The sequence below is a fragment of the Neophocaena asiaeorientalis genome, unplaced genomic scaffold, assembly GCF_003031525.2.
Source record: "Neophocaena asiaeorientalis asiaeorientalis breed wild unplaced genomic scaffold, Neophocaena_asiaeorientalis_V1.1 scaffold597, whole genome shotgun sequence".
Classification (NCBI taxonomy): Eukaryota; Metazoa; Chordata; class Mammalia; order Artiodactyla; family Phocoenidae; genus Neophocaena; species Neophocaena asiaeorientalis.
In genome coordinates, this window is record NW_020172664.1 from 1740846 (window position 1) to 1762813 (window position 21968).

General features: G+C 40.6%; 2 protein-coding genes across 3 annotated transcripts in view; both read left to right on the forward strand.

The window, feature by feature from the left end:
- Positions 1 to 9469, forward strand: part of IDE (insulin degrading enzyme) — a 108210-nt gene extending 98741 nt beyond the window's left edge. For both annotated transcript variants that reach the window (XM_024739535.1, XM_024739536.1), the window contains exons 23-25: positions 3915 to 3987; positions 4688 to 4755; positions 5412 to 9469. In XM_024739535.1, the coding sequence (XP_024595303.1) occupies positions 3915 to 3987; positions 4688 to 4755; positions 5412 to 5507 (237 nt within the window). In that variant the 3' untranslated portion in view covers positions 5508 to 9469. The remainder of the gene's footprint in view (positions 1 to 3914; positions 3988 to 4687; positions 4756 to 5411) is intronic.
- Positions 9470 to 15086: 5617 nt separating this feature from the next.
- LOC112396026 (uncharacterized) overlaps positions 15087 to 21968 on the forward strand; it is a 15132-nt gene continuing 8250 nt past the window's right edge. Inside the window, exons 1-2 of the mRNA XM_024739498.1 lie at positions 15087 to 15444; positions 21304 to 21895. The gene's annotated coding sequence lies outside the window, so the exon portion shown is untranslated. The remainder of the gene's footprint in view (positions 15445 to 21303; positions 21896 to 21968) is intronic.

Below are 21968 nucleotides of genomic sequence, written 5' to 3' on the forward strand. Positions count from 1 at the left end.
CAGCTTGAAGAGGTTTACACCATCCAAATTTTCCCCACCTGTAACAGAATTCATAGAAGGGTAGCAAAAATTTTAAGTGGGCATATAATGTGTAGTAACCATGCTAAGTGCAGAAATTAAAAATTTATGCTGCAATAGAGTTGTACCTAAAGCGCTATATATATTCTTTGTAATGTATTGGGACCTCTAATTTGTGTAAAATACTTTTATATCTGTTTTTTAGGACAAGGAACAAAATTCTACTCCGTAATTACCATAGTACCTTAGAATTATACCCTATCTAGTATCCTTAGCCACTTCTCCTGGTTCATATCTGATTTATCAGACACCAGGTTTTTCGTTGGGAGCTCAGGTCCTGCCTCAGCTAACATCTCTGGGAGGGATGTCATCTGCTTTTCAAGGTCATTTCTCAGGGATCTGTTGTAACTGCTATAACAGGAGTGGTGCTTGCAGTTCTCATTGGAATGATTTTGTGAAATTAATTGTACAGTGAAGGCTAATCAGATCGAATTCACCACTGTTGGTGCTGTGTGGGAGAGTGAGGAAAAGGAAATAGCCCTGGGGAGGAGGTGCTGATAGTTTCATAGAGGAAAAGGGTCATTTAGCACTGCCTACCAGTTACTCTCCCCCCAGATCCTCTGCAGGACGACAAGGTTTCTGGTCTCTGTATGTGCAAACAAGTATTCATATAGCCAGTAACACCTTAGCAATAAGAAAAGAGAGACAGCAGCAATTTTAGGTTCAAAATTTGACAGTAAAAGACAGTATTTAGAATGTTCCTTTCTCAGCAATGGGATTTGAACCATTTTGGCTATGGACATGGCTGGCTGGGCAATTTACCATTTTCTTTACCTCATGGCTCTCTTGCATTGTGTAGAGGAATTGTGCTTTTTTGCAGTGATAGTCTTTTTTTTTTAAATATTATTTATTTAGTTTTAAATTTTGGCTCTGTTGGGTCTTCGCTGCTGCATGAGGGCCCTCCCCAGCTGCGGCAAGCGGGGGCTACTCCTTGCCGCGGTGCACGGGCCTCTCATTGTGGTGGCTGCTTCCCCTGTTGCGGGCTTAAGTAGTTGTAGCGCGAGGGCTCTAGAGCGCAGGCTCAGCAGCTGCGGCTCTCGGGCCTAGCCACTCCGCGGCATGTGGGATCCTCCCAGATCAGGGCTCGAACCTGTGTCCCCTGCACTGGCAGGCGGACTCCCAACCACTGCACCACCAGGGAAGTCCCAGTGATAGTCTTTTAAAAATATATATATTTTGACAAGGGGGAGGCTCGGCCTGTGAAGGGGCAGTGGGTATATGGAAAATCTGTGCACCTTCCACTCAATTTTGCTGTGAACCCAAACTGCTTGAGAAAATAAAATCTATTTTAAAAAATGTGTGTGTATGTATGTAACAAAAGCGCATACTTTTTTTTTTTTTAATTTTTTTTCTTTTATTTTTTGGCCACACCATGCAGCATGTGGGATCTTAACTCCCTGACCAGGGATCAAACACATAATCCCTGCAGTGGAAGCACAGAGTCCTAACCAGTGGACCACCAGGGAACTCCCAACACATACATATTTTTTAAATAAAACAATATATAAAATAAGATTCTGTTCTGAAATATAACCCCAGGTAGTCTTTGTGTCTGTGGAGAGAGAGCTGCCGTAGGACCATGAGGGGCAGAGTTGGGTGTGAGAGCAGGGCTCCAGGACACGTGTCCGCTGCCAGGCTGTTCAGCCATCCAGAGCCCTGCTCAGAGCTGCTGGCCTCACTCAGTGATCTGTGGGGCAGCAGCAGGAGCACATATGGCCTCTGAGCACAGACTCTGGGCTCAGCCCTATCATCAGCTAGCTAGCTCTGTGACCTTGGCCAAATTACTTAAGCTTCCTTATTTACAAAATAGAGATTATAGGGTATTCATTGAAATGAGGTATGTAAAGTGATTGGCACTTAGTAGCATTTATTAAACAGTCTCTATCGTTATCTCTTTATTAGTAATACTCAATCTTAGGATTTTTAAATATTTTAATCAGAATGTTTTAGATCGGAATATGTTTTCCTCCTTGGTGTTACACAGTGGGTTTTAGTTGTGTTGATTTACTACTTAAGACTGTTACACTTTGTGAGGTTAGCTACTTGTTCTCAACTGCCTACAAAAGAGAGTGCTCATGTTCAGCTCTTTTTGGTTCCTAAGACATTTATTTTAAGACATTATTAGTTATGTGTGTTCAAAAAGAATGATGACTTAATATGACTTACTGTGATGTTTCCAGAAGAAATGAAGATTTCTCTTTCCTTCCACAAATTCTGTTATTTATTTGAAGTTACAGGTGGTACCTGATTATTGAATTTGTGAAAATAGCAGTTATAAGACTGACTTCCTTGTCTTGAAAAAATGAGAGTATTTATTACCAAGCTTACGCTAAATCTAGAACAGGCTTTCCCTAGCTATGTTCCATGGTACAAGATACTGGTAGGGGGTACCTAGAAAAAAGGGTTTCATGACCATGTACGTTTGGGAATGACTACTCTTTATTCTCATTCTTGGTGAATCACAGAGCATGTTAGCTTTTGAAAAGTTCTAAGAACCCCATAGTTAAGATTTCTTTAGCCCAGCATTTGTTGTTTTGATTAACAAAATATTTCCTAAGCTGCTGTCACTATGGACACTTTTTTTTTTTTTTTTTTTTGCACAGAATACCTATAAGTATCTCTTAGGACTCTAGTGTTCCTTAGAATAGAGAAATTCTAAGAAATTTCTGCAGTTGGTTGGTTTTTAGAAAAATGGAGATTATCCAAAGTTGGTCAGGAAATTGAACAGGATATTCTGCTGTAACCGATACAGGTTAAGAGGGCAGTGAAGGTTTGGGTGATAAGGGATCAAGAATAGATCTTTGGAAGCAAGCGTTTTACTCCAGTAAGATGCTCTCAGATGAGGCACTGCATGTTACTGGAGGCTGACCTGGGCTGAGCTCCTGAAAGAGGCTGTTCTGCCAGCTGGCAAAGCCGTGGGCAAGCTTGCTGTGCAACCTCAGCAGGGCTTCTACTGCAGCTGCACAGGGCCAGGCTTGCAAAAACTGTTCCGTAAATAACCGTGAGTCAGTCTGGCTTTGCTGATGATCTCTTCCTCTGAGGTTACAAAACATTGCTGCTGGCTGAGGCATCAGGGGAAGCTGCATCACAACTTGTGTTTTCCCTTTGGAAAAGACAAATACAGGTGCAGCATCAAGGAAAAGGTGAGGAGACACTTCCCCACAGGATCCTTCTGCCAACATACCGCTCCTGGCTTTCTTGGTAGTAACTAAGGGGAGTCCCTCAAAGCAACGTGGTGGAATGGAGAGAACAAGCAAACCTCACTTCTGGCACCAGCCCTTCCAAGCTGTGTGACTCCAGCTGTGTGACTCTTTGTTTTAGAGTCAGAGTCTCTAAAACAGGAATCATCATGGTGTTTAGCTTACAGAGAATCGAGTGAGCTAACATAGGAGAGAGGCTGGTACAAGATGACACTCGAGAGATGTTAGTTTTCTTCTTTCCTTAGGGGGGCAGGCATCGTGGTCATCCCTTAGCTAAGCTCAGGCCGTCGTCTCTGCAGACACTGCAGATCAGTAGGTGCAGCCCTGCATCACACCCCAATGAGAACTAGGCTAGGCTTTTAATCCCAGCCCAGGTACCTACTAGCTGTAGGAGCTTGAGCACTTAATCTCCTTGGACTCACTTTTCTCATCGTAAAATGGGGTTAAGAATAATTCTTGCCTACCTCCTAATTTTTGTGGAGTTCAAATGAAATACTATAGGTAAGGGGAAAGAAAGGGAGGCGTCTTTACTGTTTCTGACTGTGTGAGAACTGATTCTTCATGGTCTTAAGAGAGCACCTCATTTTAAGTTCCTTAGTGGGGCAAAAGGGTGACCTTGCTATTCTTTCCACTCAGGAAATGTTGGCAGTAGATGCCCCGAGAAGACATAAGGTATCCGTCCATGTTCTTGCCAGAGAAATGGATTCTTGTAAGTATTGAGTATTGGCTTTTTCAAAAGTGTGTTTTTAGGCACGCGATAGCTGTATCATGCCATAGCCACAGCCCTTACAGACCACCAGGAAGTAAAGGGGCACAGAAGGGGAACTAACTGGAGACAGGGTCTCCTCTGTCAAAGCAAAAATAAGGGGAAAAAGGAAATGAGGCAGTGAAGGAGAAAGCCAACAGCAGAGGACACAGTGCCGAGCTGGCCACAGCTCCATAAGAAAACAAGGCCAGGTGCTGGTAGGGCATCTCCAAAGAAGCTGTATGGAACAACTGCATGTGGCAGGGGAAGGGTGAGCAGTTTATCTGTCCTTCCCATCTCCTGTCTTTGACGGTTTGCCCCATGACCATTTACTCCCCCGGCCTTCCAGGTTGTTTTACTGGGTCCTTCCGGGTGGCCAGAGCCTTAGGGTCCCGTGAGGTCAGAGCTGGGCACTAAGGCAGCTGCGGCCAAGGCTATGTAAGCACAGTAACATCATGAACCATCATTAGGGACACTCTGGATAGGAGGCAGGACAAGCGAACAAGGCCTTGGGAGCACACACCCTAAAAGGATCTGAAAGGTACATGAACGGGACCTGGTGCAGATTTTTAGTGAGCTGAGTCTGGTTTGTGTTTGTTTGTTTGTTTGCTCTTGTGTACAAGTATCAGTAAGTGCAAAGCATTAAACCTTTTGTTTTTTATAGGTCCTGTGGTTGGAGAGTTCCCATGTCAAAATGATATAAATTTGTCACAAGCACCAGCCTTGCCACAAGTAAGAAATATAAATTTCATGTTAGCTTGCCCTGTTAGAGGACTTCCTACTTAGAAGGAGCTTGTTCACCAGGACACATAAGACCTAGAGATTTCAGGTTACGAGGTATTCGGGCATCTACTTTAGGTCTCCCTTAAAGACCAGGTTGCCATTCTTTCCTTTTTCAGCTGCAGAGACTCAGCCTTTGCTCTTGTCCGCCTTGTCCTCTAGCTTGAACAGTTGTGTTACTCTGCAATGAGTCATCTCCAGCCACATTTATCCCAGCCTTTTCCATGGTGCTTGTGCATTTTAATCATCTGGAAAGGTTGGCATTTACTTGCAAGAAGAGGAAGCTGGCAGTGTAATTAGGCTCTTGCCGGGTGGGCACACTGGCCTCTACCACTCCACCAAAGCGGTCCTGAGCCCTCAGTGGGCCTGCCCTCGAGGGCCCAGAGGAGAGCCAAGATTCTTCCCTCTGGCCCAGAGTCCCACTGGGGACATTCACCATAGGTTTGCATAGACCCTCTGACCTTACTGATCCAGGAAGAGAGGTCAGTAGATATAATATGTAATATATAGTGTAGAAACTAGTGTGTTTATGTAAAAATAAAGTTTATGTCCTGTTCGGTCTGCTTTTTAGGCTAAATACACTAAGAGAAAACTTTTTTTCTTTGCAGCCTGAAGTGATTCAGAACATGACTGAGTTCAAGCGTGGTTTGCCACTGTTTCCCCTTGTGAAACCACATATTAACTTCATGGCTGCAAAACTCTGAAGATTCCTCACGTGTGGGAAAGTGCAAGTGGATGCATTCCTGAGTCTTCCAAGGGCTAGGAAAACAATCTTGGCCACTTTAATATTTTCTGGTTCACTATTAGAGAGAAAAACAGAAAAAAAAAAAAAGTTGTCAAATGTCATTATGTAGAAATATTAAAAATCCAAAGTAATTAAATTACAAAATCTTATAGATGTAGAATATTTTTAAAATACATGCCTCTTAATATTTTAAAAGTTTTCTTTTCATTTCTAAGAGAAATGTCCCTTATATAACAATACTTAAAATGATGGATGATATTCCTATAGAAACTTTCTTCCTTATTCTGTAAAATAGTCACTTGTCAGAAGAAAAATATGTTAGCTTTTTTCTAAAAGCCTCCTAGGTTGACAGAAAAGACTTCAAAACATGTAGAAAGATAATACCTTTTTAAAAATGGATCCTCAACTTCGCTTTCTACTTAATGGTTTCATGTAAATAATGGAGAACATTACATTTGGCAGATAATGAACAAAGCAATGTAATTTTCTTTTATTAGTGAAATTGCTGATTATATAAGGCATGGTTTTAATCTTTTTATAGAATTTGAACATGTTTTTTATTCAAACTAGTAAAATGCTGGAAAACTCTAGAACACCCTACTTATTTACAGTGCTAGAAATACAGACTTACCTTACATCAATTTTGTCCCAAACTGAATTTCTCAGGATTACTGTGATTTGTTTTTTTCTGATTGAATTATATTGACATTCTTGTTCATAGTTGGTTTGCAGTGTTCCATCAGTGTCACTTTTTCCCATCAACACGTTGCTGTATTTATTTAACAGAAACAAACAGGGTCAACTTCAGATCCCACTGAGTGTGTGACATGCTTTTCCAACATCATCTATTCTAAACACCTGTAACTTTTTACTACCACGAAATTGCAGTCAGTATACGAACCAAAATATTTGCCCCATTATGAATATAAAAGGCAACACATGCAAAGACACCTTTTTGGAGGTATAAAAAGGAAAGCCTTGGATTCTTCAATAGCGTGCTCTCCATAGAGACTCTGAATCCTGTTTTGCTACCAGTCTAATACTGCCTTAAGTGTAAAGTTACTTTTTGAATATATAAATTCAAACATACAAACACACAGATGATGACTAGAGTGAACTTTTAAAAAATATTTTTTTTCATGAGATACAATTTTGGATGAAATTGTTACTGTAGATTTAACAGCTGTTTTGAAATATTTACTGTTATTAAAACTTAAAGAGAAATTGGAGACATACAGGCACTAGTAACAGTAAGTGGCCCTGTAGTTCACTAACTCAGGCAAAGTAAAGAATGGCATTTTCAAATGACATTTCACCTCCCTATGACTTGATTTGCCAGGACTTCTTTCTGTAGAGTCACGTCTTTTCACATCTTAAGTTTTCACATTTGCTGTTTTTCTGAATAATCTGAATTTGGGGCAAGAATGATAATCCCAACTGTGGAGGCTGCTTTCGAAAGCGGGGCTCCATTTCTACTGTCAGACATATGTGGTGCTGTAACCATCTTTTTATCCCTGCCTTCAAGAGCTTCCTTGTATGAAGCCTGTCTTTGTCCATCAGAAGGTGCGTGAGTCATCATCACTTCCTTCTGGTTTTATGCATTTGTAGACTATGCAGCTTTTCATCAAACTGCAGATATATACGAGAGGGATCAAAAACTAGTCCTGAGTGCATAAATCCACCACTGGAAAAGTAAATAATCCACTTATATCTTTTCTGTGGAAAATTATGTGCTACTGGGTAACTTTTTGCTCTTTAAAACAAAAAAGGGAGGGGGTGAAATTGAACGGTGTCACTTTTATGAGAAAGTCACGTGAAGGAATCTGAACGGCATCTCGTGTCGTCTTACAGGAGCCTGTGGTTGCTCTTGAGCGTACTCTAGCGTTGTCTGGTTTCCACTTTGGATCTAGAGCTACTGTTGGATCACTCAGGCATCCTTATGGATTCAGCTACATGGGTCCAAGCTGCAGTCCCTGAGCAATAACAGACTACCTGGCTGCTGCTCTTTACTCGGCGCTTAGTAAATGAGAGTTGCGAAACACACTAAGGTGTTAGCTACCCGTGACTTTTTGAAAAGTCTTCTTTTTCACTGCTTGATGTGGAAGAGAGAGCATGTGACACAGCCAGTACGTGGTAGAGTGCTGGGGTAATCCTGTTTGCAATAAATTGCCTGAATTCCACCTCTGGAGTTTGCATTTGTATTATTTTTACAGTTTCAGTGGCCAGTCCTCAACCTACCTTTCAACATCCTGATTTGACGATGTTTCTTGCTTTCATTGTTCCCAATGTAGAAAGCAGTGGATTCTTTTTTTTTTTTTAAGTGAATCTGGGTAACAGTGATTTAGTCAAATAAATGGGTCAATTTCACAGTCTTAAGAGTAGATCACTTTTGTAAAACAGGAATCTCAGTGTGAGAGGCTGAACTCCTTGCTGACCCCAAACCCAGAAAGATTTGTCCTGTGAGTTTCAGGGAGGAGAATTCAGAAGGTAGAAAAAATGTTTCTCTCCTCATCTTCCTCGCGTGTCTCCAGCGGCAGGTTAGGCAGATACCTTGTCCGATCCCTGGCTTCTTACTCCCTGTCAAAATAATCTTTCTACTCGTGTGGTTACCAGCTGGTTCAACCGAGCATTTCAAGAGGGAATCCGGTGGTTCTTCAGTTTCCAACCTAGGACAGTAGTGCAGGGCACATGGTCAGCTTCGTGCTCAGGGAGGACGCAGCTGCCCCATCCGGAGGCCTGGAGCCACCCCAGGTTTTAGGCCTTGGTGCAGTTTCCGCCTCTCTCATGGTGTGTGAGGGGAATCATCTGGTCCCCTTCTCTTAGTCGCAGCATGTTCATGGTGAAAACCAAGGATTCCCACATATTCATCTCCCTTTGTAAGGATGGTTCCTGCCCTCCTAAGCCCTCCCTGGAAGGGCCTCTGACCAGTAGGCTTCTAGATCCCTAGCGTTCTGTGCTGCCCATCCGATGAAGTTCATTCACTGTCCTTATCAACCTGAACGTTGACCACTCCATGGTTTCTTGTGGCAAAGCGTCTTGGTAGTACTGAATTGCTACTTTTCTCACCCAATCTTTTGACATGGGAGGACGATGATTAAAATCATCATCATCCCAGGTTTTCGGAAGTGAAAATAGGCTCAGAAAGGCTAAACAGTTTGCCCCAGACCGTGCAGGAAGCACGGATTCAAACCTCCACTCAGATCTTTAAACTCTAGTTCTCAGTGTTCCATGTGGATTTCCTGTAGTAATGGGTACCAAGTCTACAAAGGTACTTGTGGAACAAAGTAGAAGGGCAGTTGCTTTTACATGTGTATGAAACTTAACTTTTTTCACCGATACCACCTTAGTCTCCCAACCTTTGCCTATTTTGGAGGGAGTGAGACCAAGTCTCAGAGTCTGTGTGCCTCTCCTCCAGTCCTCTGCTGTTTCCCCTCTGCTGGACTCCCTTGTGGCCAGTTATCACCACTGGGATCTCCCTCCCTCTTGGAGTCAATCCAGACCCATGCCTCCTGGCCTGCTAGGCCCTTAAATCAATGCAAGCTCTCCTTGCTGTCGCCCCTGGAGTGATGAGATGATCTGGAATCCTTCAAGTGATTCTGAACGAGAGTGTGAAGAAGAGTCAAGTTCATCTGTAACCCCACCCCTCCAGGACAACCACATTTTTTGCATTGTTATTTTGCAGTCTTTTTCCCGTGCAAGTAGAATGGGCTCATATATTCAGTGTTACAACATTTTCCATAGTCTATATTGAGAATGTTCCACGTGGATACTCTTGGGAAATTTGTGGTATTTGCTGTTGTTGTCATTATTGTTGAGTTTTTGGTGTCATACTGTAGTTTGTTTATCCAGTCCTCTTAAGAGTGGGATATTTAGGGTGTTTTCAAACTCTGATCCATGATAAAACTCCTTGTGCAGACAGAGTATGTGTGTGGTTTTCTGATTATTTCTTTAAATCACTGGGTTGTAGAATATGAATATATCATTTAACTTCTTTTTGGAAAAGTTTTAAATCTACAGAGGTTGTAGAGATAGTACAGTGAATGCCCATATAGCCTTCACCCTGTATTCACCAGTTTAATAATGTGTGCTGCGCATTGCTCCCTCCCTCCCGCTCTCTCCGTAGATGTTGACTCCTCACCCCTACATACTTCATCACGTATCTCCTAATTACATTGTCGATGTGTAGTCAGGAATTGGGTCTCACCCAAAGGTAGGTCTGGCCTATGTCCCCTTTGTTTTTGTTTAGACATTACAGACAAGTAATTCTGACAACTTAGATGAAAGAGGTACATTTCCTGAAAGACACAAATTACCAAAACAGACATGAAAGGAAATAGAAAATATGAATAGTCCCTTAATCTGTTTTAAGAAATTGAATTAATGCCCTTTCCACAAAGAAAATCCCAAACCCAGATGGCTTCATTGGTGAATTCTGTCAGACATTTAAGGATGAAATTATACCAATCTTACATTTTAGAAAGCAGGAGGGAACCCTTTTATGAGGTCAGCATTACCCTTATACCAAACTCAGACAACGGTATTTCAAGTAAAGAAAGCTCTAAATCAATTACCCTTTTAAAAGTCCTGAAAGTCTTTAACAAAATGTTGGCAATTTGAATCCAACGATGTATAAAAAGGAATTTTTTTATACAGTTGATTTTCATATATTATACCAACTTTACATGAAGACAGAGTAGGAGGAATGCAAGGTTGGTATAATATTTGAAAATCAATTAGTATTGTTTACCATAGTGAGAGAATTAAGGAGGAAAAACCACATAGTCGTTTCAATAGGTAGAGTAAGAGCATTTTACAAAATTCATACTAACAGCTCTCAGCAAACAAGGAATGGAAGGGAACTTCCTCAACCTAATAAAGGGAATTTTAAAAATACCTACTGGTCACATCATAAATAAGGATAAAATATTGAATACTTTGACCCTAAGAGATGCACCAAGATGAGAATGTATGTTCTCACTACTTTTTTCAAACTTGTATATGAGGTCCTCGTCAGTATAATAAAGATTGGGAAGAATGAAATAAAAAGTGTTCACAGATGACATGAGCACATACCAAAAAAACTCTAAGGACTACAAAAATGGTACTAAATTGATTTATCAAGATTGCAGGAAATAACATTAACAAGTCAATTTTATGTCAACAAATTATACTGTCCACAAAATTCAAATAATTTATAATAGCACCAAAAAAGTATTTAGGGGCAAAATATTTTTAAGTGTAAAAAACCCGTACACTGAAAACTTCAAAACGTTACTGAAGGAAAGTTTTTAAAGACCAAAATAAATGGACAAAATCCATATTCATGGATTGTAGGACAGTGCTTTTAAGATATCTGTTTTTCCCCACTGAGCTATAGATTCTAAAGCAATGCTTGTCAGAATTCCTGCAGGCTTTTTGGACAGACATTAAAATCAGACAAGCTGATTTAAAATTTTACATAAGCATGCAAAGAATCTTGAATAGCTAAAATAATTCTGAAGAAGAACAAATTTATCCTTCCTGATAGCAGGGCTTATATGAAACTATAATCAAGCTAGTGAGTATTGGCCTAAGGATTGACATATGGATCAATGGAAGGGAGCAGAGTCCAGAAATAGAGCCCCACCTTACTTTCAATTAATTTTTGACTAAAGTGTCATGGTAATTTGATGGGAGAAAAGTAGTCTTTTCTATGAATGGTTCAAGAACAACTGGATATCCTTATGGGAAAAAAAAGAACCTTAACCCTTATCTCACAGTATATACAGAATTAACTCAGAAAGGCCTACAGATTTAAACATAAAAACTAGAACTGTAAAAGTTCTACAGGGAAACATAGGAGAAAATCTCTTCGAAGTTTGTTAGGCAAAAATTTCTTAGGATGCAAAAGTCACTAACCATCAAAGAAAAAATGGACATATTGAAGTTTTTCAAGTTTAAAACTGTCTTCTCTTTAAAAGACACCATTAAGAAAAGAAAATGGCAAGCTGCTGACTGGGAGGAAATATTTACAATACATAAATCAGACAAAGGACTTACATATAAGAATATACAAGAAACTCATAAGACAAAAACGTTGGAAAAGAGTTCAATAGATGCTTCACCAAAGAAGATGTAAGTAATGGTCCATATGTACACGAAAAGATAACATCATGAGTCTTGGGGAAATGCAAATTTCAGCCAACAGGAGAGCAAAACTACAGTGAGAAGGAAGATGGGTGATTGCCTGGAGACTGAGGTCAGCAGATGGGATCAAAGGACATAAGGAAACTTTTTTAGAGAAGGCTCATCGACCTCCTCAGTGACTGGGTAAGTCTCTCTTGGTCTTGGATCTCCCGTCTTGGTTGACGATTCTGAGTTTTATTCAGTGGGTGGTAAACTTGTTATGAGGAGTAGGTTTTCCTTGAACTTAAGGCAGTTCAAGAAGAGGTACCTGAATTCTCAGTTGAAAGACACTGGGAAGGTTGCTCAGTTCAAATGCACTGAGAAAATTGTCTAGCTGAAAGACACTGGGAAGGTTTGGACTGGGTGATTAGGTAAGGGCTAACCTGGTGTCTTTCCTTGAATGGGCTACTTTAACAGAGTTTGTTGGAATAAAAATGAAGACACCATATGAGAGCTTTTAGCTCCAAAACAAGAGACAAAATGCTCCTCCCAGCTGGTTACAGCTTTCTCAGGCAACTGAGAAATTTACAGGAGTGGTGGAGGCAAGTCCTCATACCATGCAGCAGTCCGGTAGAGAAACCCATTCATTAATTAAAGATACGCTCATCTGGGGTTGTACACATTAGAACTGGCCATCCAGTGCTTGAGCACCCATGGTGGTTTTAGTCTGCTGAAGGGAGAAACCCAGACACGCTTCTAGGAGGAACTTGCATTATCTCCCTGTGCCTTTGAGATGTAAAGGTACCTGATCTTCTTAGGCATCTTGTTCTGTCTTGAGAGCTTGGTTTGTTGATCAGTGAGAAAACTCTTTCTGGCCTCTGCCATCTGGAAGGTACTCATACAGTGTACATTTGGAAGCCAGTTGAAGAGACTAGGATTCCGAGCAGTCCCTTTGGCCCTGTCAGCTCTCAGGAGAGTTTGTCATAAGGGTTCCCAATCCATAAGGGGCCTTCATCATGTCAACTTTCATTGGATCCACCTGTACAATAAAGGCCTTTACTTTCTTAGACTATTTTTGCAAATAAACTTTCTGGATCTTGTGAGGGCTGCATCCTTCGCACGATCCTGTGGGGACACCTCTTGTGTCTTACTCGTTTGAATCCCTATTCAGATCCTACTCATCAATGGCCAAATCATGGATCCTTTAAATTGGAAAAACTTCTAAACTTCTAAACTTAAATTTTTAGAGAGCTCTCCTCGTAAACAGCTATTTTATTGGTAGCTATGGAAAGACCAAATTAAAAGGTGGACACAAAGAAATGTAATGACTAACCTTAAGGACTCCCTTAGTTTAAAAAAAGAAAAAAACATCTGTTCGGGAAGCCGATTTGAATTTGTGAAATCAGCTTCCCTCACTGGGTCTTACAGATGCTAATAAAACATTAGGTTAATTAATGTTAATTAGGTTAACAAGGGAATAGAAAGGGTTATTAAGGGGAAAGTCCTGTGGCCTGGATATTCATGGGATTGAAACAAAGCTTTTGAAACAGCACTACTTAAGGTTGGATGAGCCAAAGGGACCCTCTGTGGGTCCACCCAATATTAAAGGGCCCCAAACAAGTTTGCTCTATTTACCCCAGTTTGGAAAAAAGGGGCTGGAAGGGAAAATTTACACTGAGAGACCCCATCAGCAATTGCTTAGAGCAACAGTTAGGCCAATTAATCAAGTTAAACATTGACAAAAGGGCCTGGGTTCCTTGGCTGGACCCCTCACTGGGGACCCCAAAGCCTTTTATACAGGAATGGATAAAACAGCTGGCGGATAAAAAGGAAAAGTTTCTGGAACTCCTTATAAGACCAAGACTTGCTGATGGGGTCCTAATGGAGGCTAAGGTTAAAGATTAAAAAAAGGAAGTTATAGAAAGCTTATGGAAAAGGAACCCTGAGAAAAGAGTTTTGTGTATGGTTAGGCCTGGCTAGGATTAGAACAAATTAAATAAATGAATCTTAAAAGTAAGGTTGTACAAAACTAGAATTTTATTCTTTCTGTTAAGAGGACAAAGTTTTTTTGGAATATCTGCTTTTGATAACGGTTTCTTTACCTCTTAAGTAATCTGTTGTAACTTTCTATATTTGCCTTTGAAATCTTCTGTTATCACTTTGGTTAAATGAATAAGTACTGTTTCACAGTGATCTACGCTACGATCCTAATTGATCAACTGTTTTTAAAACTTTTGATATTTTTGACAAACTTCCCCAGATCAGATTCTAAATAGAGTTCTTTTGACCTCTAGCTAACTTTGGGATGTTTCAGAGGGCCCCTGAAACATCTCAAGGAGAGGTATTAAACTAATTATACTTATTTGGTTAAATTACATGGGAAGCATTGTCAAATAAGTGATGATAAGCCTTCTTAAGTTATAGTTAGTTAACATCTATTTCTCTCTACCTGATCCATCCAGAATTTGGCTTCTTTGTCTGGCTCCCCTCTGGACTTGGTGTTTTTTTATGATCCAGGTTGCAACTAGTTATACTAATCATTGTTCTAATTGATCTCCCTTTGTAGTTTTTAAACTGTTTATGCTTTGTGACTCTTGCTGCTGTACTATAATCTTAGTAATGTTACTAGTAGTGATACTAGTATCACTAGTTACTAGTGATATCCTGTTATTTTATGATTGTTGTTTCTTGCATCACCTGCTGTGTAACCAGCTCTCTGACAAAGTTGATGACAGCTAAACATCTTGAGGCAATTGATCACATATATAGCTCTGTATAAAATTAATTTTAATATATATAGGAAGAAGCAGCAAGGGAGAAACATTTCCCGGATCATAATAGACTAGTAAGACAGATGATCCAGAGAATTTTTAGGTTATTAACAGGACCGGATCTAGATATAGCACTTGAATGGGCTCTCAATTAAATCCTCACTAAACCTAGGAATGAGACTTCCTAGCACCATGGGACAAATTTGTCATAAAATGCCTCTCAAACCTTAATCGAATTTATGACCAAAAGGGGAGAGACTGTGAACAAAAAAGAATAAACAGCGTCACTCATCACCCAGTTATACAAGTGGGTTAAATCACAACCCACCACAGTCACCCACCAACAGTGCACCCTAAGGGGAATTCAGGATGAAAAAACAGGATGAGGCATTCTGTGCTTTGGCCCCTAGATAATTAGGTGCATATCTCAGGAAGAATGTCTTTTATTTTTATTCTTTTCCTCTTTGGCTGAGTTGGGTCTTCGTTGCTGCGCACGGGCTTTCTCTAGTTGCAGCGAGCGGGGGCTACTCTTCATTGCGGTGCGTGGGCTTCTCATGGCGGTGGCTTCTCTTGTTGTGGCACGCAGGCTCCAGGACGTGCGGGCTTCAGTAGTTGTGGCTCGCGGGCTTTAGAGCGCAGGCTCAGTAGTTGTGGTGCACGGGCTTAATTGCTCCACAGCATGTGGGATCTTCCCGGACCAGGGCTTGAACCCGTGTCCCCTGCATTGGCAGGCGGATTCTTAGGCACTGCACCACTACGGAAGTCTCAGGAAGAATTTCAATGACCCCAGATTCTTGCATCTTCCCACACACAGAAAAACCTAAAATCATTAACTTGAGATGTCTGTTCTTTGTGATTAGCAGTGATCTTTTACCAAGATGCATGCCTGACTACACGTATTTCCCAGCCAAAACAAAGTCATGTGTATCCTGGCTCCTCGCCCACCTCTTCAGAGCAGTTCCTCAGAGCTACTGAGTGGCTGTCTCCAACCAGTGGCAAGCACAGCCCCACACGTGGCAGGTATGTGATGCATTCTTTCCCTTCATAGTAGTTTCCTTTTTTTTTTCTTTTTGCGGTACGCGGGCCTCTCACTGTTGTGGCCTCTCCCGTTGCGGAGCACAGGCTCCCGGACGCGCAGGCTCAGCAGCCATGGCTCACGGGCCCAGCCGCTCCGCGGCATGTGGGATCCTCCCGGACCAGGGCACGATCCCGTGTGCCTTGCATCGGTAGGCGGACTCTCAACCAATGCGCCACCAGGGAAGCCCTGGCACTGTAAGATTTAATGAACACAAAGATGAAGGGAAAAGCAGGGTCTGAATGTGCACCTAAGATATGCAAGGGCTCTGTGTTCTTAGGTGAGTGTTTGTACTCAAGAGAAGAGGGAAAACTCATTTTAACAAGTTCTTGAGAGGATTAAATGAGAAAATATGTGAGAAAGTTTTTGGTAAATACATAGAGTATCAAAATTGGGTTGAAATTATTTGACAGTTTTGCCCAGGGACCAGTCTAATTGTGTGTGTGTGTGTGTGTGTGTGTGTGTGTGTGTGTGTGTGTGTGTGTGGTGTTTGCTTAGCACATTCGGATTGTGGCACCCCTGGTGATCCTAAAGTGAGAATTACCGCTGACGTTGCAAAGATGAGTTTGTCCACCAGAGGGAGACAAAGCACTTCTCCATGAAAAAGGCCCCACATAAAACCCATTCTCCGACGTCACAGCTGCGTCAACTCCAATTTATGTAATGTGCCAAGCAGCACAAATGTGGGAAGATAGGTAAAATTATCGTTGGTACTGTTCTTGCCACCACTGGCAAAAGTTCCAGGTCTAACTTAAGGAACAACATGTGGAGAAAAATATATCTTATTCACCCAGGACTAGCATCTAGAAATATTTTCAATTCCTTTTCTAGCTCACTTTGATAAAATAGACCATATAAACTGACATCAAAACTGAAAATAAAAAAGGATGGGGGATTTCCCTGGTGGCGCAGTGGTTGAGAGTCCGCCTGCCGATGCAGGGGACACGGGTTCGTGCCCCGGTCCGGGAAGATCCCACATGCCGCGGAGCGGCTGGGCGCGTGAGCCATGGCCGCTGAGCCTGCGCGTCCGGAGCCTGTGCTCCGCAACGGGAGAGGCCACGGCAGTGAGAGGCCCGCGTACCGCAAGAAAAAATATATATATATATAAATAAATTTATTTATTTATTTATTTAATTTATTTTTGGCTGCACTGGGTCTCTGTTGCTGTGTGCGGGCTTTCTCTAGTTGTGGTGAGCGGGGGCTACTCTTAGTTACAGTGCGCGGGCTTCTCATTGCGGTGGCTTCTCGTTGCAGAGCACAGGCTCTAGGTGCTTAGGCTTCAGTAGTTGTGGCACGTGGGCTCAGTAGTTGTGGCTCGCAGGCTCTAGAGCGTAGACTCAGTAGTTGTGGCACACGGGCTTAGTTGCTCCGCGGCATGTGGGATCTTCCCAGACCAGGGCTCGAACCCATGTCCCTTGCATTGGCAGGGGGATTCCCAACCACTGCGCCACCAGGGAAGTCCCCTAAAAACTTAATAGATTTTATTTGGGGGGGAACAGTTTTAAGTTTATAGAAAAATTGAGCAGAATGTACAGATTCCAAAATACTCCATTCTCCCCCATTTTACCACCCCAACACAATTTCCCTTATTAACTTCTTACTTTAGTGTGGTACATTTGTTACAATTGACAAATCAATACTGATATATTATTGTTAACTAAAGTCTATAGTTTACATTAGGGTTCACTCTTTGTGTTGTACAGTCTATGTACAAAGGGTTTAACAAATACATAATGTCATGTCAACCATTATTACAGTACAGACAGAATAGTTTCTCTGCCCTAAAAATCCCCTGTACTCCACCTATTCATCTATCCCTCCTCTTATAACTTCCGCCAACCATTTTACTGTCTCTATAGTTTTGCCTTTTCCAGAATTTCGTAGTTGGAATAATACAATATGTAGCCTTTTCAGAATGGCTTCTTTTATTTAACAATATGCATTTAAGTTTCTTCCAAGCTCTTTTTTTTGATAGCTCATTTCTTTTTATTGCTGAATAATACTCCACTGTATGGATGTTTCACAGTTTATCCATTCACCTATTGAAGGACATCTTGATTGTGTCTACATTTGGAGAATTGTGAGTAAGACTGCTATAAACATCTGTGTGCAGGTTTTTGAGTGGACATAGTTTTCAACTCATTTGGGTAAATACCAAGGAGCATGACTGCTGGGTTTTATGGTGAAACTATGTTTACCTTTGTAAGAAACTACCAAACTATCTTCCAAAATGGCTCTACTATTTTGCATTCCCACCAGCAATAAATGAGAGTTCCTGTGGCTCCACGTCCAGGCCAGTATTTGGCATTGTCAGTGTTTGGGATTTTAGCCATCCTAGTAGCTGTATAGTGGTATCTCATTGTTTAATTTGCAATTCCCTAATGACATTTGATATTGAAATAGTATCTTTTCATCTGCTATTTGCCATCTTTGGTAAGGTGTCTGTTCAAATGTTTGGTTCACTTTTTAATGGGGTTGTTTTCTTATTATTAAGTTTTAAGGGTTCTTTGTATATTTTGGTTACAAGTCCTTTACTAGAAACAGTATTTTGCAAATATTTTCTCCCAGTCTGTGGCTTGTCATTTTATTCTCTTAAAGCTGTCTTTCACAGAGCAGAAATTTTTCATTTTAATGAAGTCCAACCTATCAATTTTTTCTTTCATGGATTGTGTTTTTGGTGTTGTATCTAAAAACTATTGCCAGGGGACTTCCCTAGCAGTCCAGGTTAAGACTCCATGCTTCCAATGCGGAGTGGGTTCCAAGGTGACGTGGGTTCGATCCCTGGTCAAGGAACTAAGATCCCACATCCCACATGGTGCAGCCAAAAATAAATAGATAAATAAAAATAAAAACTATTGCCAAACCAAAGGTCACCTCAGTTTTCTCCTATATTATCATCTAGGAGTACAGTTCTGTATTTTTCTGTTAGGTATAAGATCCATTTTCAGTTAATTTTTGTGAAAAGTATAAGGTCTGTGTCTAGATTCTTTTTTTTGCATGTGGATGTCCAGTTGTTCCAGCACCATTTGTTGAAAAGACTATCCTTTCTCCATTGAATTGCTTTTGCCTTTTTGTCAAGTATTGGTTGGCTATATTTGTAAGGGTCTATTTCTGGGCTCTCTATTCTGTTGCATTGATCTATTTGTTTCTTGTTTAATACACACCATCTTCATTACTGTAGCTTTATAGTAAGTCTTGAAGTCAGTAATGTCAGTCCTCCAACTTTGTTCTTCAATATTGTTTTGGCTATTCTGGGTCTTTTGCCTTTGATATAAACTTTAGAATCAGTTTGTTGGTATTCTAAAAGTACCTTGGTAGGATTTTGATTGGGATTGTGTTGAATCTATAGATCGTGTTAGGAAGAACTGATATCTTAACACGAGTCTTCCTGTTCATGAATATGGAATATCTCTCCATTTATTTAGATTTTATTGATTTCTTTCATCAGAATTTTGTAGTTTTCCTCATGCAGATAATATATATATTTTGTATATGCAACCACATGTTGTCTCAAGGAGGCTTATTTTGGATACAAAGACACAAAGAGATTAAAAGTAAAAGGATGGAAAAGAGATTCCATGAAAATAGTAACCAAAAGAGAGCTGAGGTTGTTATATTATTATCAGACAAAATAGATTGTCAAAAAAGGTTATGAGACAAAAAAAGATATTATATATTGATAAAAGTTTCAGTTAATCAAGAATATATAAGAATTATAAACGAATACCTAATAACATAGCCCCAAGTTATATAGAGTAAAAATTGACAGAAATGAAGGGAAAAGTGGACAATTCTACAATAATAGTTGACTATTTCAATACCTCACTTCCAATAATGGATAGAACAGCCAGACAGAAGCTCAATAAGGAAACAGAGGACTTTGACAACACTATAAACCAGGTAGACCTAAACACACATACAGAACACTGAACAACAGCAGAATACATTCTTCTCAAGCACAAATAGAATATTCTCTAGGATAGACTATATGTTAATCCACAGCCAAAACTTAATAAATTTTAAAGGATTGGTATCATACAAAGTACCTTTCTTATTTCAATGGAATAAAACTAGAAATCAATAACAGAAGGAAAAAAATAGAAAACTAACAAATATGTGGAAATTAAACAACATACACTTAAAGAGCCAATGGGTCAAGGAGGAAATCACAAGGGAAATGAGAATAGCGTGAGGAAAATGAAAATAAAACTACAACATACTATATGTATAGCTGATTCGCTTTGTTATACAGCAGAACTAATACACCATTGTAAAGCAATTATACTCCAATAAAGATGTTTAAAAAAAAATACAACATACTAAAAATTATGAGATACAGCCAAAGCAGTGCTAGGAGGGAAATTTATAGCTGTAAATACATATATTAATGAAGAAGAAATTTCTCAGATCAATCACCTAATTGTTTACATTAAATAACTGGAAAAAGAGGAGAAAACTAAACCCAAATGTCACAGAAGAAAGGAAATAATAAAGATTAGAGAAACGATAAATGAAATAAAGAATAGAAAAAAAAATAGAGAGAATCAACAAAGCCTAAATTTGGTTCTTTAAAAAGATCAACAGAATTTGTGCACATGGAGTTGTCATAATATTCCTCTATTATTGTTTTAATGTCTGTGGGATCAGTAGTGCTGGCCTCTTTTTCATGTCTGATATTAGCAATTTGTGTCTTCTCTTTCTTGATTAGCTTGGCTGGAGGCTCATCGATTTTACTGATCTTTCAGAGAACCAGTTTTTGGTTTCTTTGATTTTCTCTATTGATTTCCTATATTCAATTTAATTGATTTCTGCTCTAATTTTTTCTTTTCTTCTATTTATTTTGGGTTTAGTTTGCTGTTTTCTAGTTTACTAAGGTGGAGGCTTACAGATATTAGATCTTCCTTTTCTAACACATGCATTCAATGCTATATATATTTTCCTTTAGCATCACTTTTGTTGGATACTACAAATTTTTATAAGTTGTATTTTCATTTAGTTCCAATTTTTTTTAAAATTTCTCTTGAGACTTGTTTTTTGACTTGTGTGTTATTTAGAAGTGTGTTATTTAATTCTGTTATTTGGGGGTTTTGCAGCTATCTTTCTGGGGTTTTTTTTGTTTTTTTTTGTTTTTTTTTTTTTGCGGTACACAGGCCTCTCACTGTTGTGGCCTCTCCCGTTGCGGAGCACAGGCTCCGGACGCGCAGGCTCAGCGGCCACGGCTCACGGGCCCAGCTGCTCCGCGGCATGTGGGATCTTCCCAGACCGGGGCATGAACCCACGTTCCCTGCATCGGCAGGCGGACTCTCAACCACTGCGCCACCAGGGAAGCCCTAGCTTTCTGTTTTTGATTTCTAGTTTAATTCCATTGTGGTCTGAGAGTACACTGTATTATTTCTGTTTTGAATTTGTTAAAGTGTGTTTTACACCCCAGAATGTAGTTTATCTTGGTGAGTGTTCCATGTGAGGTTGAGAAAAATGTATACTCTGCAGTGCTGGATGAAGTAATCTATAGATGTCAACAGATCCAATTGACTGATGGTGCAGTTCAGTTCAACTACATCCTTAACTGATGTTCTGCCTGCTGGATCTGTCCATTTCTGATAGAGAGGTGTTGGAGTCACCAACTATGTAGAGGATTGGTTTATTTCTCCTTTCAATTCTATCCATCTTTGCCTCACAAATTTTGACTCTCTGTTGTTAGGTTCATCCACATTAAAGACTGTTATCGCTTCTTGGGGAATCGACCCATCATTATGTAATGCCCCTCTTTATTCCTGATCATTTTCTTTGTCTTGGCTCTACAGCTGGAAGGCCGGCGCTCGTCGCTGAGGACTCGTTTGTGAAGGGGACGCGCAGTTCCTGTTTGTGTGAGGTTGCTTTAGGTGACCTGCTGTTATCTGCGGAGGAACAGCCAAGAACGGGTCATAAAATGTCGCGAATCACTGTCAGAATTTTGGGCCTTAGCCGGCTCCACATCCTCTCCCGCAGTGGCTTTTCAACTTGGTGCACGGTCTACGGGATGAAACTGTTCGCGTTTCCTCCAAGCTCCTCAGGTTCTGCAGTTTGGCCACAGAGTTGAAGCTCTTTTCACCCTGGGCAGGCAATTTGCAAGTGACCTTGTCGTTGTCAAACCCTCGCCTAGCGCTTCAGCGCCTCCCGGAGCTCTGGCGGACTCGGTGGCCCGAGTCCCAGGAGCTGGGGCTCCAAGCGGGGACACAGGCGCGAGGCTGGAGGGTGACGGACAACTCGGTTCTCGGCAGTCCCGCCGCTTGCGCCCATCGCGGCCGTTAAGGATGTTGATTCGTTACCAAACGGCCATCTAGAAAGACAGTCATGATTTAAACTTCCATCAGAGATCATTCAATTACCGCGGGAGAAGGATTGGATCTTACTTTGGTACCCACCTTGCAATTTATTTAATGTTTGGGAGAGGGTGATTTTTTTTTTTTTTTTTTTTTTTTTTTTGGGT